This window comes from Falco cherrug, chromosome 2 (genome assembly GCF_023634085.1).
Source record: "Falco cherrug isolate bFalChe1 chromosome 2, bFalChe1.pri, whole genome shotgun sequence".
NCBI lineage: Eukaryota > Metazoa > Chordata > Aves > Falconiformes > Falconidae > Falco > Falco cherrug.
In genome coordinates this window covers 97,431,195-97,446,578 of record NC_073698.1, presented here as the reverse complement: position 1 = coordinate 97,446,578, position 15,384 = coordinate 97,431,195, and the positions used below count along the sequence as shown (strand labels likewise).

The following is a 15,384-nucleotide window of genomic DNA, read 5'->3' as shown; positions in this document are numbered from 1 at the left end:
ACAACTTACTGCTGGCAGTATCTGCGACTGAGAAATGATGCTGTTGGGTAAGCTGTTCTGCCGGCTTTCTGTGGTTACTTCTGCCCAAGTGACTTGAAACCCTGTCATGGGCTGGTGAAGGTCTGCCTTAGATATCTTCCAGGAAAAATGACCAGTGATGTTACCTTCCTGAACAATGAAAGACGCAGATAGATTCTCGGGTTTGGCCAACACTTTGGGTAGAACTGGCACTATAAATTTGGAAAGCAAAAAGATAAGCTAAACTTTGAGGTAATGTTCAATAACGTTCATTTAATTCCACAAATCAAGGTCAGATAAAGCTGTCTTTCTGGTGTTACCCAGGACCCTGCCAGCTTTCTGTATTAACCAAAGCCTATCTTTGAAATACTCCATTGGCATTTTGGGCCAAATTCAGACTTCAGATCAAATGCTGTCAGCCGCAGGTCATAGAAAGGAAAGCCTATAGCATGTAAAGATATAACTGCCTCATTCACAGGCAGCCATCCTGCTGCTCCCCTGTATTTCCGAATACCTGAGCTTCTATTTTCAGTTTTAGGATCACAAGAAAACCCACAGGATAGCACAGAATTCCATGATGCAGGCAAAATGTAAAATTAACGTTCTAAAACTGTAGTACAAGTTAATAGGGGCACTCTGATCAGGGGAAACACACACCTGAGTTGCAGTTTCCCAGGGAGGCTGTAAAGCTGGAAAACTGTCAGGAGGGGCAGTGAGGAAATGGCAAGGGTGGCCAGCAGGACTCTGAGGTGACCCGTGGAGCATGGGAGTACTCTTGGGGACAGCAGGCACTCAAAGTGACAGGGCCACCCTCTAAATGAAGAGACAGGTTTCCAGACTTGGCTGTGCAAAGCCATGGCTGACCTGACCTAGTGCTGGCAACAGTCCTGCTTCGAGCGGATGGCTGGACCCCAGAGGTCTTTTCCAACCAGTATCTCCATAATTGCGTGATTTCCATAAGCCTCTAGCTATACCTACCATTGTGGAAACACTGTAAAAGGCATGAGTGCCTTTATTTGTTATCTGAGAGCAGAATTAACCCAAACAAAATCAAGCTGAAAAAGCAGCTTGCATTAGTAGCAAAACACTCAAAAGATCATGCCAGCATAATTATGTTTACAGTTACCATCCATCATTATAATGTTTGCTTCCATATAACTGGGAAACTGTCCCTCCTTACAAAAATAAAACCTGTGTAATAACAAACATCGTTGTATGTTTAGAAACATTCACTAAAATTATCACCTAATTGACAAAACGATAATATGCTAGCCAAAATCTACACTGCTCTGTATTTTAGTTGATTTTTCACATAAGTATTAGTCATTTCTTCTGGATCTTTCATTTCCCAACTTAGAATTGCTTTTAAAGAGTGGGGTTTTTTGTGATTATAAATGCATTTGAAACTATATGGCTAGTTTTCTAGATCATAACTTACCTCCTTCAGCAGGACAATTAATGTGCTTGTGGATTTTTTCTTTAAATGCAGAGCAAGGTGGGGTAACAAAGAAAATACTCTCAGCCTTAAAACGGCCTTTAGATTTTGCAGGCATAACAGTTACTTTATATTTGCATGAAAACAACAGGTCCCTCAGAATCATGTAGTTTTCCTAAAACAAGAAAAGCAAAAAGATCACATGCTGCAAATAGACGTCTAGAAAAAAAAAAAAAAGAAAAAAAATTAAAAATAAGGTTGGCAGAAGATGAAAAGCTTTCGCCAATAAAATATTATCCTGATATGCTTAACACATGCCAACATGGCTTTTACTCAGAGGAAAAAGCAAACATCACCTATGTTATGATTATTTTTGGTACTAAAATATATTAGCATGGTATTCGGATATGTCCTTCAATTTACACAGTTTCTTTGACATGATGCATCAAAGCAACTGGCTTCTAACACTCAGAACAGTCTCTCTGACGTGATGGCAGTGGGGGTAGCAATGTAAGGACGTAAATGGTAATCAAATTAAATAAATGTAAGAAAGCTGAGTTAAGCTGCTGTAAATGACAGGTTTCATATACATTTAACTTTTTAAAAGCACATTCAAAGTCCAGCATGATATTATGGATCCATTTTTTTCTGCTTTAGTATGTTAATTACTTTTACCTTCCTATCAGGAAGAAAAGCTCCACAGCTGAACTACAAAGTGCAAATCTTTCTTTAAAGACAATGACTGGAGAAGAAAACTACACAAAATTAAGTGTCCTGCTAAATTCTTACTGTCATCTAAAGTACTTTTGAAAATCACCCCCCGAAAGCTTTAGCACAAATCATCTATGACGAAAAAAATATTTGTGTGTTTGGGGTTTTTTCTGTGATTATGTCCAACAAAATTTACTGGCTAAGGAAAAAGTCTTACACTGCCTTTTAGATCTTTACTTCCCATCAGAATCACTGCTTTCCAGTGTTCTTCTGCATAACTCCCTCTTTTTTCTAATCCCAAACTGGATTAGTGCAACCTTCACTTGGAAGGTCATTTTTGATGGGACATAGAGATTGGGCTGAGAACGGACTTCTTGCCTTCCACCTGCTGGGACAGTGCTCTAATAGGCTTGACGCCTCCTTAAAATTGTGACAGGACTGTTTATATTTGTTGTGACAGGACCTAAATGCTCAACACTGGAAACATCAGGCCTTTATCCACCTTGACCTATCAAATCCAGTACCAAACCTTTTGTAGCATGCAACTTCTTCTGTTTGTTTGCAATTATTTTCTTCCTCAAAAGAAACACAGTTTCCCAAAGTCAATTGGACCAATTACTGTAAAATGACTGAGAGGAAATACATGAACTAATCCCACAATGCTTTTGGGCTGACGTACAAAAAGTCTTTCCTGACCTCTGGTGGAAATAAACTTCTTAAATATTAACTTTCTCCTGCCTTCAATGTGCATAACTTGAAATATTGGGACTGCTCATAAAATTATGTCACAATATTTTTTTAATCCACCTCTAATATTTGCTTTGCTGACCCCATGAATCAGTAAATCTTACAAGATAACAGCCTTTTGTATAAGAAATGATGTGTTTTGATTTACTCTACTTCTACATGCCATTAACTCCACTGAACTGATCTGGTAATATAGGTCAGGGTCAGAAGGACAGGTGAATTGCAACTTCTTCCATTCTCTGTAACACACTAAATCAATTGTGATGCACAAACCACATTACTGTGTTGTTCAAAAAATGTTACAGAGACAGATGACATTAGATTGCCAACAAATTGAGTGTGAAGAACTGCCACTGCAATATATATTCGGGCTGACATGTACTTACATAGAGCTTTTCTCCTTATCTGATAAGTGTCTGACTTCCAGATTTAATGTCTAGTATTTTTCACCTATGGTCCTTTTTTCTTATTCCATTATTCTCCTCAGGGTTGTGAAACCCACCTGCATGTCTAAAAGAAAACCTAGTTTATTAATTACTATTATTAGTGTTCAGTATATGCCCTGTGCTAGAGTCCTACAGCACTAATTATAGCTAAAGCTCCATGTCCTATATGCTGTAGAAATAGATAAGTAGCTAGCTAAGAAGCTTGACTGCTCTTGTTTTCTGAATGACACCACCACCAAAAAAAAAGAACCCAAAAAAGAAAACATTTTAGCCTAGTGTAAATTTGAAAAAAAAAAAAAAACCAACCAAAAAACAAACCAAACCAAAAAACCCCAAACCCAAAACAGTCCAGATGCATCATTTTTATCTTTTGCTGAAGAGGAACATCGAAAAGAAATATTCTTAGTTCTTTATGAAACACGGTATAAAGCATGCTGTGTTATGTTACAGAACCATCCTTTCCTCTTGCTGCTTAGAAGCTATTCAGAGTCAGGCAGCAGGCTGCATGGAGACTTACATAAGTCATCTCTGTTACTTTCCCAAGTCCCTTCGTGTCATTGTGTGCACAAGACTCCAGTAACCAGTGGACCTGGAATTGATTCATGCTGATATCTAAATGGTATAAAAAGAGAGGAAAAGACATGTATCATAATTATGCTTTCACCTTTGCAACTTTTATGGCTTCTCTAGATAAAAATAGAAGGAGCTGGTAGTTCCTCACTTGTTCCTAAGCATCCTTTAATAGAATGGAGAAAATATTACACACTTACGTAACTTAAACCTTATATCAGCTAATGGAGATAAATTTAAAAATAGTGAATTGGCATTTTCAGATATGTAAGCATATGCTGCTTACATTTTTTAACAAATTAAGGATTTAAATTGAGCATTAAAAAAAAAAATCTCAATGCTGCTACTTCTAAACATCCTGAAAATGACAGGAATGACTTTGTGTCAGCCGCCTGTGACTGTGTGTATTGTCAGGGCATTGCAATACTGCTGCCTGGCACTGCTTGAGAAATCTGTGCCTGAAGATATGTGAAGAACACTGTAAATCCCTGAGCTTTCTCCTTCCAGAATATACCATAAGACCTGTTCGTTATCTGTCCAAATAAAATGCTAGTCTTGACACAGTAGTAATACCAAAGGCTTGTGTTTGCTCCCATTAGAATCAATGACAAAACTTGCTGCAGTATCAATAGAATAAGCTTCCAACCAATTTCCAGCTCTTCTAGATTCTTGTCTAATACTGATTGCATAAAGAAGCAAAACAAAGGGCAAGAAAGAATTAGAAAAAACAAGGAAAAATCATCAGGTAGAATACATACATGCTGTGATATTTCTGGATTTGGTTATCCTCTATCTTTATACAGGGGATGCAAATTACTGTCTGTTATTACTAATTAGCTTGGTACAACGTAGCCATTCATGTCAGGTGCCTGATTGTGGGTTTCAGGAGGGAAGACTAGCACCTTTGATGCCTTAAAGGCTGATCTGGCTTTGGACTGCTGTGAACAGCTTGGACGCACAAGGGAAGATTTGGAAACTAATGAGTAAATAAGTAGTGTCTGAAACTAGATCAAATGGTATTCTGGTAAAAAGACTGACTAGAAGCTCCTTGAAATAAATTTTTGCAGCAACTATCTTCATAATATGTATACCAATTATTTGTGTGATTTATCTGGAAACCCAACTTTACTTTTTTCAAAAAGAAATCTATAAATAAATAACTTGCTGCCTTGTGATTGCTCCTTCTCATCGAAAAATAAAGAAATGGATGTGCTTTCCCTTGCCTCTGAGTTGCTGGGCTTTGCCACTTGATGTGCTATTGGATGAAGACACAAACTCACAGTGCATTTATAAGTAGGTTTCATCTGATTCCATCTCTTCCAGCTCAGTCAATTATTGCCTATCACCTACTTGCGCCCCTCTCCTGGGATGGACAAACAAATCATCTAGCTTCCTGGGACCTGAAAACTTTGTGCTGCTATATTAATCATGCTATATTAACGATGTACACTCTGTGCCAATTAACCACAGTGAATCTGTTATTGTATATTATCAACTTGTTATTTTAAATTATCTGTATATAAGATGGAAGGCTCTTCGTAAAGCTACAAAATGGCTATTTCCTTATAGTAACTTTCACTTGCAATCCATACATAAATCACTCTCTCTTTGGCAGAGATTATCCAAGCCAATTAAGCCTTGCCATTATCCAGCCATCAAGAACTGGGTAAGACATATACCTCAGGTAGGTCACTGAATATCACTACATGGGCAACTGGGGAAAGCTAAATCCCAAGCATCAAGAGACTATACAGCTCAGCATCCAGATATACCAGTGTAGAGGTTTACCAAGACTGCATTCAAAAATGTAATTAAACATGTTGTAAACCCAAGATATTTGGTATTTCCAGCTCCTGGCACAGCAGAATTCTGTTTGGATTTTATTGCCACTCCACCTCCATTCCTTATGTGAGCTTCTGCTCTCAGGCTGTTCTCCCTTCCTACTCCTCTCCTGCACTAGCAAACCCTCAGTGACCAATCTGTAAACAGCTGTGGTTTCTGATAACCTCTCTATTTGAGCTAGAAAATCAGAAACAGGTTAAAAATTTATTTCATTCCTATCAACTTGGACATTAAATGTAGGATGATGGTTTTTAATAAACATTTTCATTTTTTTATTTAAACAAAATTAACAAATCAATCATTTGATAGTGCTCACATCTAGTATTCTGACAACAACCTATATTGAAAGGACAGGACTTTCTTTTTAGTGATTATGTAATTAAGTTATTTCAAAAAGGTTTTTGCATGCATATATACAAACACATCAACTGCTATACACTGGAATGCATCATAACAGAACCAGCTAAGTTTTATCAAAACCTTATCATTACAAAAGGCCTTTCTGAATTCCCTAAACTTCTATTTTCAAGACTAAAACGTCTTCTCATCTCCACCTTTGTCATTGTTGTAATCTAAAAGATCTGAACATAAGTATGTTAATTGCTTTTTGTTAAAAAGAATGTAAAAACAACAACAATAACAAAAATTTAATCCTTCTAAAATATCTGTCCTGTCAGGGTCTAAATCCAGAGCAATTTCATTGCAAAACTGAAATATAATAGGGAAATAGCTCCTACTTGAGACAGAAACTTTTACAAATATAGGGAAAGGTGAGACATTTTGTGATTAAATGAAGACAGAAGCATGAAAAACTCAAAGTGTATGTGCATGCATGAAGTATGCATATTAAATAACAAGACTGGTTTAGAAATTATCTTCAATGTTTTTAAAAGTAAAAGGAGAAAAGATGCGTGGAATGATCTAAAAAGCCACATAAAAGACTGGAAACAAACAAACAAAAAAGTGTATTTGGTTTATAAAGTTGCTTTTAAAGTTTATGGGTCTAGAGTTTCACTTTTATGCAACATTACACATCTGATTTTGTCTTTACAGCACATGCAGAAGAAAAGCTTCTCCTGGATTTCCTTTCAGAAATATACACTCTCCTAGTCAGATCACTACAATAATTTTATTTGGATTTTTGCTTTCAGCTGTCTATTGCAAACTCAGTGGTAGATACTGGACAAGCTGTCCAAGCTGCAGTCTTGCTGAATGTCAGCCACTACCACCAGAGCTAATGTGTCCTGAACTAAGCTCAGCTAAGGTTAATATATCGTAACCCACAGCCACGTATTTTTCTGAAAAGTCATTTGAGTAGTTAATATTAACAGAATATTCTGTATCTAATGGGACTGATTCGGTCACTTTTATCAAAAAGTTCTGCTATCTGTTCTAGAATAGGTACATAACAATGAAAAGAAACAGCCAGACTCCTTCAATATGGTTCCCTGATATTTCAGATGTCATAGTAAAAAGCCTTTTTTGTATATAATCAATGTCCTCTTAATAGTTTGGAGTTGTCTTGATTCTGTACTTCTAATTAGGAGTCTTTATAAAGCTTTATAACTTCATTGTTCTCACGGTTAGAAGGTATACCATTTAACACTAAAAAGACTAATGCTTGTACAAACAGCGAGCATTCATATTTCCCAGAGCACAAAATATTTGTACAGAAACACTGAACTTGAAGGACATACTAAGTGCTAGCACTCATTTCAACAGCTCTAGGCTTGTGAAATTAGTCAACAGAATAGACATTTAAGTAAGAAGAACTCCTTAAAGGACTGTTACAGTAGACAGGTTATTCAAACAATTACTTTTATTTTCAAGTTTCTTTAAATAAAAAAAAAAAGGAGAAAAAAAAAAGAAACAAAAGGGCAAAGCATGAAAATTACTTTAAAAAAATCTTTAAGTTACTACATGGAAATGACCTCCAGCTGCCCAAGCTATAGGTTTTTGTATCTTTCAGGCAGTTGCACATAACTAATATTTTCAAATAAACTAATAGCTAACATTAATTATTTTGGCTATGAACTTTGAAGTAAATTTTCTGAAGTACAGAATGAGTTCCTGGACTTAAGAAAACATTCCCACACAGACACCACATGAGCATGTTCTTAAAACTCCACCTATGCTCAGCTATTTTGCTGAACAAAGGTATGCAGCTAACTTTATGAGACAGATATCTTAAATCTCTAACTAGAAATTTATTGATCAGGGGATGCTCTAAATCATGTTGAAAAGATATCTGTTTTTATTTCCTCCCTCTTATCTTTCATCCCAAAACACCTTTAATTTCATACGAGTATCTCCACAAAGCTGTTTCTCTACTGATTGTGTTTAGGAAGACATTTTTCGCCAGATTTATCTTCTTTCTCCCTCTTCCCAACGCAAACCTTTTAGTTCCATTTTAATACAAATAAATAAATATATTTCAGATTTTTCTGGGGGAAATGCGCACCTATTCTGTAGCTACAAGCTGCACAAGCAGCTCAAAATCCTATAAATACCAGTGCCAAATACATCTGTTTGCCATTTTGAAAAGTTCAAGTTCATATGCATGATTTAAGCATCTCAGATTGTATAGTTTTGCCTAAAAGTACTGCTACCCATCCTAAGCCATGGCTGCATGATGGTTAATAGGAATACCTTATGCCTATATTCTACAGTTGCTAAATCTCGTGATCTCCCCGCAGCATCTGAAGCTCTGAGACCCATTCAGAAAAATCACTCAACACAATGCCAGGTAACTGCAGTTTTTCCAGCTGGAACTTCTGGTTTAAATGGCTCTACAGTTTATTAAAAATAAACTAAATAAAAAGTGATCTTTCTCATCTTTGCCAATGTTTTCCACATTTCTGTTCTGCTGTACATTTCCATTACTGCCAGCCACGTGAATAATTTCATCTAGTGTGGTTCCTTTTTTCTACCATGTTACAGCAGACAGCTCCTTTCTTTGCCTCAAATACTTTTCTCTGCTTTATATTACAATTACTGTTGCAGAAGGGTGCCAACAGGACAATCATGAGGAACTGGAGTCTGCTTTGTAGCTAGAAAATTGGCATAGCATGGGCAGGAACAGCAGTGAAATTTGTTCACACAACCCAACACCACCAATAAGACAGCAACCTCCTGTCACTTCAGGAGACCAGGTAAGCAGATCAGCAGATTCAAGAGGTATGTATTTCTTTGCATTCCTGTGACCCACAGCAAGAAAACTGCCGCAGACTGTTTTGGGAACTGGGGCTAGTTCTGCCACTAGTTTGCTGCAGGTCTTTAAGCAAAGCACTTCACGACTCGTTACCTCTGTTCCATCCCTGTCAAGTCACGATAATAACAGTCTCTGCTGTAAAAGTATATCAGCTCTAGAGCTGTGTATTATTCTGTTTGATGGGTGCTTGTTGGATGATGGGTTGCTACAATTTGGTATAAAAATGCCGATTAATGTTAGCTGTGACAGCACTACTATGCAGGCAAACAAATTACAATAACTTATTAGAAAGAAAAATCAAATATTATTTGCTGGAAAACAAGATTTCAGAGCAGACATGTTCAACAACAGCAGCTCAAATTAAGGCTTAATTACAATAAAAATGTCTGGCATCAATAAACACAGTAACATCAAGCTGATTTCTGTATCATGACAGGATCTGAAGTAATTAACAAGCAGTCTCTGATAGATTTTCCAATTAGAATAAAATATGGTGAAAAAGCAAAGATTATAGGATAAGACATATATGAAAACCTTTACCTGGCAGCATGAAAGTATTTATTTAATATAAATAACAAGCACATGTCAAATGAGTATTTCAGTAAAAAAGGAAATGGCGTTCTGTATTTTTTGTCATTACCTCAGCAAACTGACTCCCTCCATAATATATACATATAATTAATATGCTGTGTGTCAAAAGGAGTTATCAAAGTTTAGAAGATAATTAGCCATATGTAAACCTGCTGTCTTCATTCAAACCTAACCTTTCTTCAAACACAATGCCATAAGGAGACAGATTTCTGTGAAGGTATTCAGTAAGAAAATTACTGAAAGAATTTGTTCTGCACGTAGCTAAACCCAAATCTGGATTTATTATGTATTGTTAAATCTGATATTTCTATACAGCAAACTGCAATGAGTATTTGTGACTGGCCACATGGTTTTTATTTTTCTTCTCATACTGGGGTATGATCTTACAAGCTGCTGAGCACTCTGGCCCGGATTCAAAGTGCTTAAGCATATGAACAGTCATGTTGACTCCGACAGTTAAGGGTAGCTAATGGATCAGGCCAGAAAGTTTAGTATCCACCAAGATCAAGACACTAATGACATACAAACTATAGGCAAAAGACAATATTGAACATGTCTTTGATTGTCTTAGACTAATAGGAAGAAGGAAATACAGCAAAATTAAGCTATTTCCTTTCTGGATCATGTGTCTTGCAGCACTATTGCTCTAAAAATAGGTTATAGCAAGGGGTAAAGATTTTATATTTAATATCACAGCACAGGACAGAATCTGCTCACGCACACAAAGTACATGTGTCAGCATCTATAAGCTTGATTAAATTTTTCTACAACAAAGTTATAGTATGATTTTGAGGAGCTCTGTATAAATCCTATGTCAAACACCACACCATTCAGGAAAAAAAAAATCTCACTGTATTGAATGGTGAAACTGTGATACGGTAAATATAGAAGTCACAATGGTAAACAGTGAAATATATGATGCCTTGCATAAAGAAAAACATTTTATCATCTCTGAAGTGCCCAAAGCTGTGTACAAGTCAAAGGCTTCTTGAAGAAACGTTCCTGCTCTATCTTCTCCCAGTACGTAACCCCTGATACACATTTAAAACTGTGGATCTAATACAAGACAGCACTGCTTCCAACCCGCCATCCTGGCAGAAGGATGAGCAGCAGCGCTTGCTCTGCAGCATAACCTGCCTGTATTTCCATACCAAGAACTATTATGCAAATAGTTGAGACAGACTACGAAGAAGTGTCTTCTTCTCTGTCAGGCTTGTGCTCATCTGTTTATCAGGCCAACATTCTCTTCCATGTCAACACAGAGTTCTACAATATGCAAGTTTCCATAAACACTTTTTCTGCTAAAACTCAGTTGCTGGAAAGGTTCTGAAAAATATGCAGGGAAGGCTTAAATATGGGCAAAATCCAAGTGAATAAACAAAGCAGTGTTATTTACTAATAGTTGCTTCAGTTTTGAAGACACGATTAGTATAAAGTGATCCACATGGTATTTATTGCACCGTAATACTAGCATGACTGAAAAACGGGTTAGGAAGTAATACTTCAGCTTACAGCAGAGAAGCGAAACATGATCTCAGTCAATACTTGATCATTACACTTATCTATTTCTTCACATATTGGCTCACGAGCCATTCTATGCCTCTCTGAATCACAGCATTTCTTGCCAACATTTGCAATCTGAAGCTTATGACAGGACAAGAAATAGTGATAGAATAACAAGTGTTATTTTACTTATTTCAGTTCAGCAAATGTAGAGTTATCAGTCCTAGGATACATAGGTAAACACAATTTACCTTCAACTAATGATAAAATGCTGCATTGATGCACTAATGCATTGTGAGCCTCTGCACTCCTCTTTTCCATGTACAAACTATGTTGTCAATGTGTTCTGTCTCATGCATTTTAGTTAAGTTTCTCTTAAAAAAATGAAATGAAAACAGCTCTGGCTCTTAAGCTGCCTGTGCATTGATTCACCCAGTGGTAAAAAAAAAAAAAAGAGAAAAAAAAATCCAAAGTGTCAAATGTTTGGTTATGAAATTCATGGTATTCATGACACCTCTGAGGAAAAGAACTTTTTAATAATCGCCTATTCAAGCAGTATGATTAAAATAAACACCAAAACCCTCAGTTAACATTTCAACTTAACTCAATAAACAGCACCTAACAAGGCAAACTATACTGTTTCCTGCTCTTACATGGAATATAAGCAGTATCGATTAAATCACAAAGATTTGGTTTCCCACATTATGCCATTTAAAACAAACTTCCTTTCTATAGAACACATTCTTTGTATAGTACAATGATAAGCCTTTCCAAAAAGTATATTAACAATTAGTGTACGATTTAAAGACAGGCCTGGGCCACAGTATTTGTATCAATATCTAGACCTAGAAACCCTCAAGGTTTAAAGATGTTTATATTGAGGGATTTAAGTTTGGGATCATCTCTAAGACGGATTACCTCTACCCTCACACAACATCCTATACAAAGTGAGTTCAACAGTATCTCATTCTGGGTTTCTATTACAAGGAAATTTGCCTCTTGTAAGCTCCCAGTCTCACAATAGCTGCTTGTAGCATGAACAGAAGCTTCCCACGTTACTCCGTCACAGCCAGATTTTCAAAGGTATCTAAGCATCCAAAACTTGAATTTAATGAAAAAGCAAAAAACACAAGCAAACAAGTCCAAGGCTTACTATGATTATACATCTATTGAAAATGTCACTAGGTACTCTATCATTAACTTTAGCCTTCTGTGTAACTTTGACAAACCTGAATGCTCATTTAGGTGGGGAGGCTATATTGATGGTAGGTAATCTGGAACTTCCCAGTTCCAGAATTAAGGTACAGACCCATCTTACCCCTAAATCTGCAGTGGGAGGAGACGCAGAGGTGCACTTGCTACTGCCTTCTCTCTCATACCCTATGCAAAAGCCGTACAGGTGAGTTTGCATGCATGAAAAATGCTCCGTCAAGTTCCAAAACTGGACTTTCATGGTATGCATCATGCCATGCCATACCAGCATCTTGCTCTGCTGAATTTTTATTCATAAAGATAATGTCATTAATATGCAGATTCTAAGACTACTGAGTCTACAAGAAAAAGAACACAGCAAGCCCAGGTCAAATATCTATAAAATCATGTGCATACAGATAGGGTGAACAGAGTTTGACTGTTTTCTGTGTCTCCAGTGTAAGAATTAGTACTCAAATGAAGCTAAAGGAAGTGGCTTCAGAGGAGGAAAAAAAAAATGGTTCTTCACAGAACAAGCACTTAAAACTCTGCAACTCCATAACGTGGGACGTTTCAGATGCCCAAATTTTATGTGACCCTGGTGAGACACTGGATATTATCATGAAGGAGAATTGAATCCAAAGTTAATAAATACAGTGAAATCACACTGGGCTCAGGAAATACCATGAGCTAGAAGCTGTTTGAAGCTGGGACAATAACCTGCAGAAGTATCATTATATACTTGGCCTATTCTTACGTTCCCTTGGATTTGCTTTTGGCCACTGACAAGAACCTGTTGGGATGGACCTTTGGTCTAGACTGCTATGGATATTTTTATATTCAGTTTATGGTCACAGGAGTAAAAGGAACTGGTGTTTAAGAACTCATTATTCATCAATTGCACACGTGACATCTTTACATTGAGATTATAACTTCAATGTCAGATACCCTTTTTGGTGTCTTTTCCTCCAACTCTAGTTACTCACTCAAACAGTCCAGTCTCGTTCCCTGTCCGAGGTGTTTATGGAACTGGTTTTGTAGACACCTTATAAACTAGGCTAGTTAAACAATACAGGTTAAAAAGAGGCATGTGGAGGAAAACTGACCCAATTTACAAGAGGACACTCGTTAGTTTAAACCACCTTCACTATAAGCATGATGACTACCTGCTGATAGCTTAACCTCCCCTGGATCATAAGCTACATATTTTACTTCAGAATTTAGGCAAGCTAAGAGAGTACTCATGAGCAGTTATTAGTCCACAGCTAATGAAAAATATCTTGCTAAATTGCAGTACCTCAGGATCTTTTTACTCACACTAGTAATGGCAGGATTGTTCCAGGTATGATAGTGTGAGCATTTAAGACAAAGCTTTGACAGAATGTGACCTAGTGATACAGTTTAGGGAAAGGAGGGGAAGAACTGGACGGTAAAAAGCCTGCCATTTTATCCCTCAGTTATTTAGACTGCCTAATAACAGACATTTCCACTCACAATTTTACAGACACTATATATATATATAAAGTTCTGCATCTGTTATTAAAATTATTAACCTTACAGGTTGTGGTAATACTCAAGAAGTAATAAGAAATGTAGAAAATTGTGTAATGGGTAGACAGGTATTACTGAAGGTACATAAAGATGGTGTTGTTGAAAAAAAAATTTTCCCTGAAGAATTAAAAATCAGGTAAGAGTTTATTAGTTGACCAATTAATTTTTTTTAATGCCTTGCAGTGAGTTAAGTCTTGATAAATTACTTTGTAATGGAATATTAAATGTGTATCTGCAGTTTGACTGTAGGTACTCATCCCACATAACGATGATCAATCTTTAGACTGCACTTATAGACAAGGGAATTTGCAATTACATTTCTACTTAATCTTTTAACAAAATTCAAAAGAAATCAAGATTAAATTTGTATTTCAGAAAAAAAGGATGACTTTTTTAAAATGTATAAATTAAGCCAAATTAAATATGCTTTCACAATTACTAAAGGCATCCTGGAGTACGATTCAGGCTTGTGAACAGCACACACTATTTAAATTTTAAAATGAAGCATTAAGTGCATCAACCATACAAAGTGTTAGATCTAGTCTGATGAATGTTCTGGACCAAACTACTCCAGCACAGCCGCTATCTGCCTTCAGCTGACATCAGTGGGGACCTGTTAAGCAAAATCAGTCTTCTGTGCTGTCTGAGCTCTGGGACCACAGTGTGTAGCTCTGATTTGGCTTGTGATACTCAATCTCCTGGCTCACTTTGCATCAGTTCCAAATACATTCCTGGGACTAAACATTGGGCAGACTTGCCCCTAAGTCTTTCATACTAACAGCTTTAACCACCTACCCTGGAAGGTATGGAGGTTTGGAAGCAAGTGAGAGGCAACCAGTAATGATTTTCTGTTTTGCCTGCAGAAACAAAGAAATACAGTAAACTGTGACCTTGAAAAGAATCCCCGATACTGTCCCATTCGCAGGGGAGGTGCCACTGAGGCTGCTACTATTGTAAATGTGATTTTAAAACTTTATTATTTGTCCCACTGAACAACTGCATACTATTTGAGAAGTTGCACACTATCTGCTCTACCAAATCGTAGTACTTGTTGATGTTTTTCATGACTCCCACCAGCAACATTTTAAGTATTGATTACAATTCACATTTGGACATAAACCAAATGTAAACCAAATAGAGTCCTGTAGCCAGTTTATAAAGAACAACAAACATAACTGGAGATGGTCAGATGCTCCCCTTTTCATTCTCTCCAAGCAGCAAAAAGGCAAAGAGCTTTTTCGTGGAACTACACTAGGGCTATGTAAGACAAAGTCAGGGAGGAGTAGGAATCACATAGAGAGGATGCTTCTGAAAGGATATTCTTTTAACTCTGGAATAATTTCTCCCAACAGTTAAAGCTGATAACATTACCTACCTCCCCAGGCAGGATGCTGGGGAAGCCCACAGGTTACAGGCATTGGAGTCAGCTGTAGCACATGTGGAAAGGCAAATTATACGATGTTTACTGGTGAATTTCTAAAAAGGTGATCTAGTCAAAGATTCCTGTGCTTGAGGCCAGCTTTACTAATTAAATCCCTAAATACAAATGCACATTATACATACCAGTA

The 15,384-nt window shown here is 36.9% G+C and overlaps 1 protein-coding gene across 1 annotated transcript in view; it reads right to left on the bottom strand.

Annotated features, from left to right (window-relative positions):
- The window catches only part of ANOS1 (anosmin 1), a 140,186-nt gene that overhangs the window by 9,040 nt on the left and 115,762 nt on the right, over positions 1 to 15,384 (bottom strand). The window contains exons 10-12 of the mRNA XM_055702810.1: positions 3,875 to 3,969; positions 1,457 to 1,628; positions 10 to 230 (exon numbers count right to left, since the gene is read on the bottom strand). Coding sequence (XP_055558785.1) covers positions 10 to 230; positions 1,457 to 1,628; positions 3,875 to 3,969 — 488 coding nt within the window. The remainder of the gene's footprint in view (positions 1 to 9; positions 231 to 1,456; positions 1,629 to 3,874; positions 3,970 to 15,384) is intronic.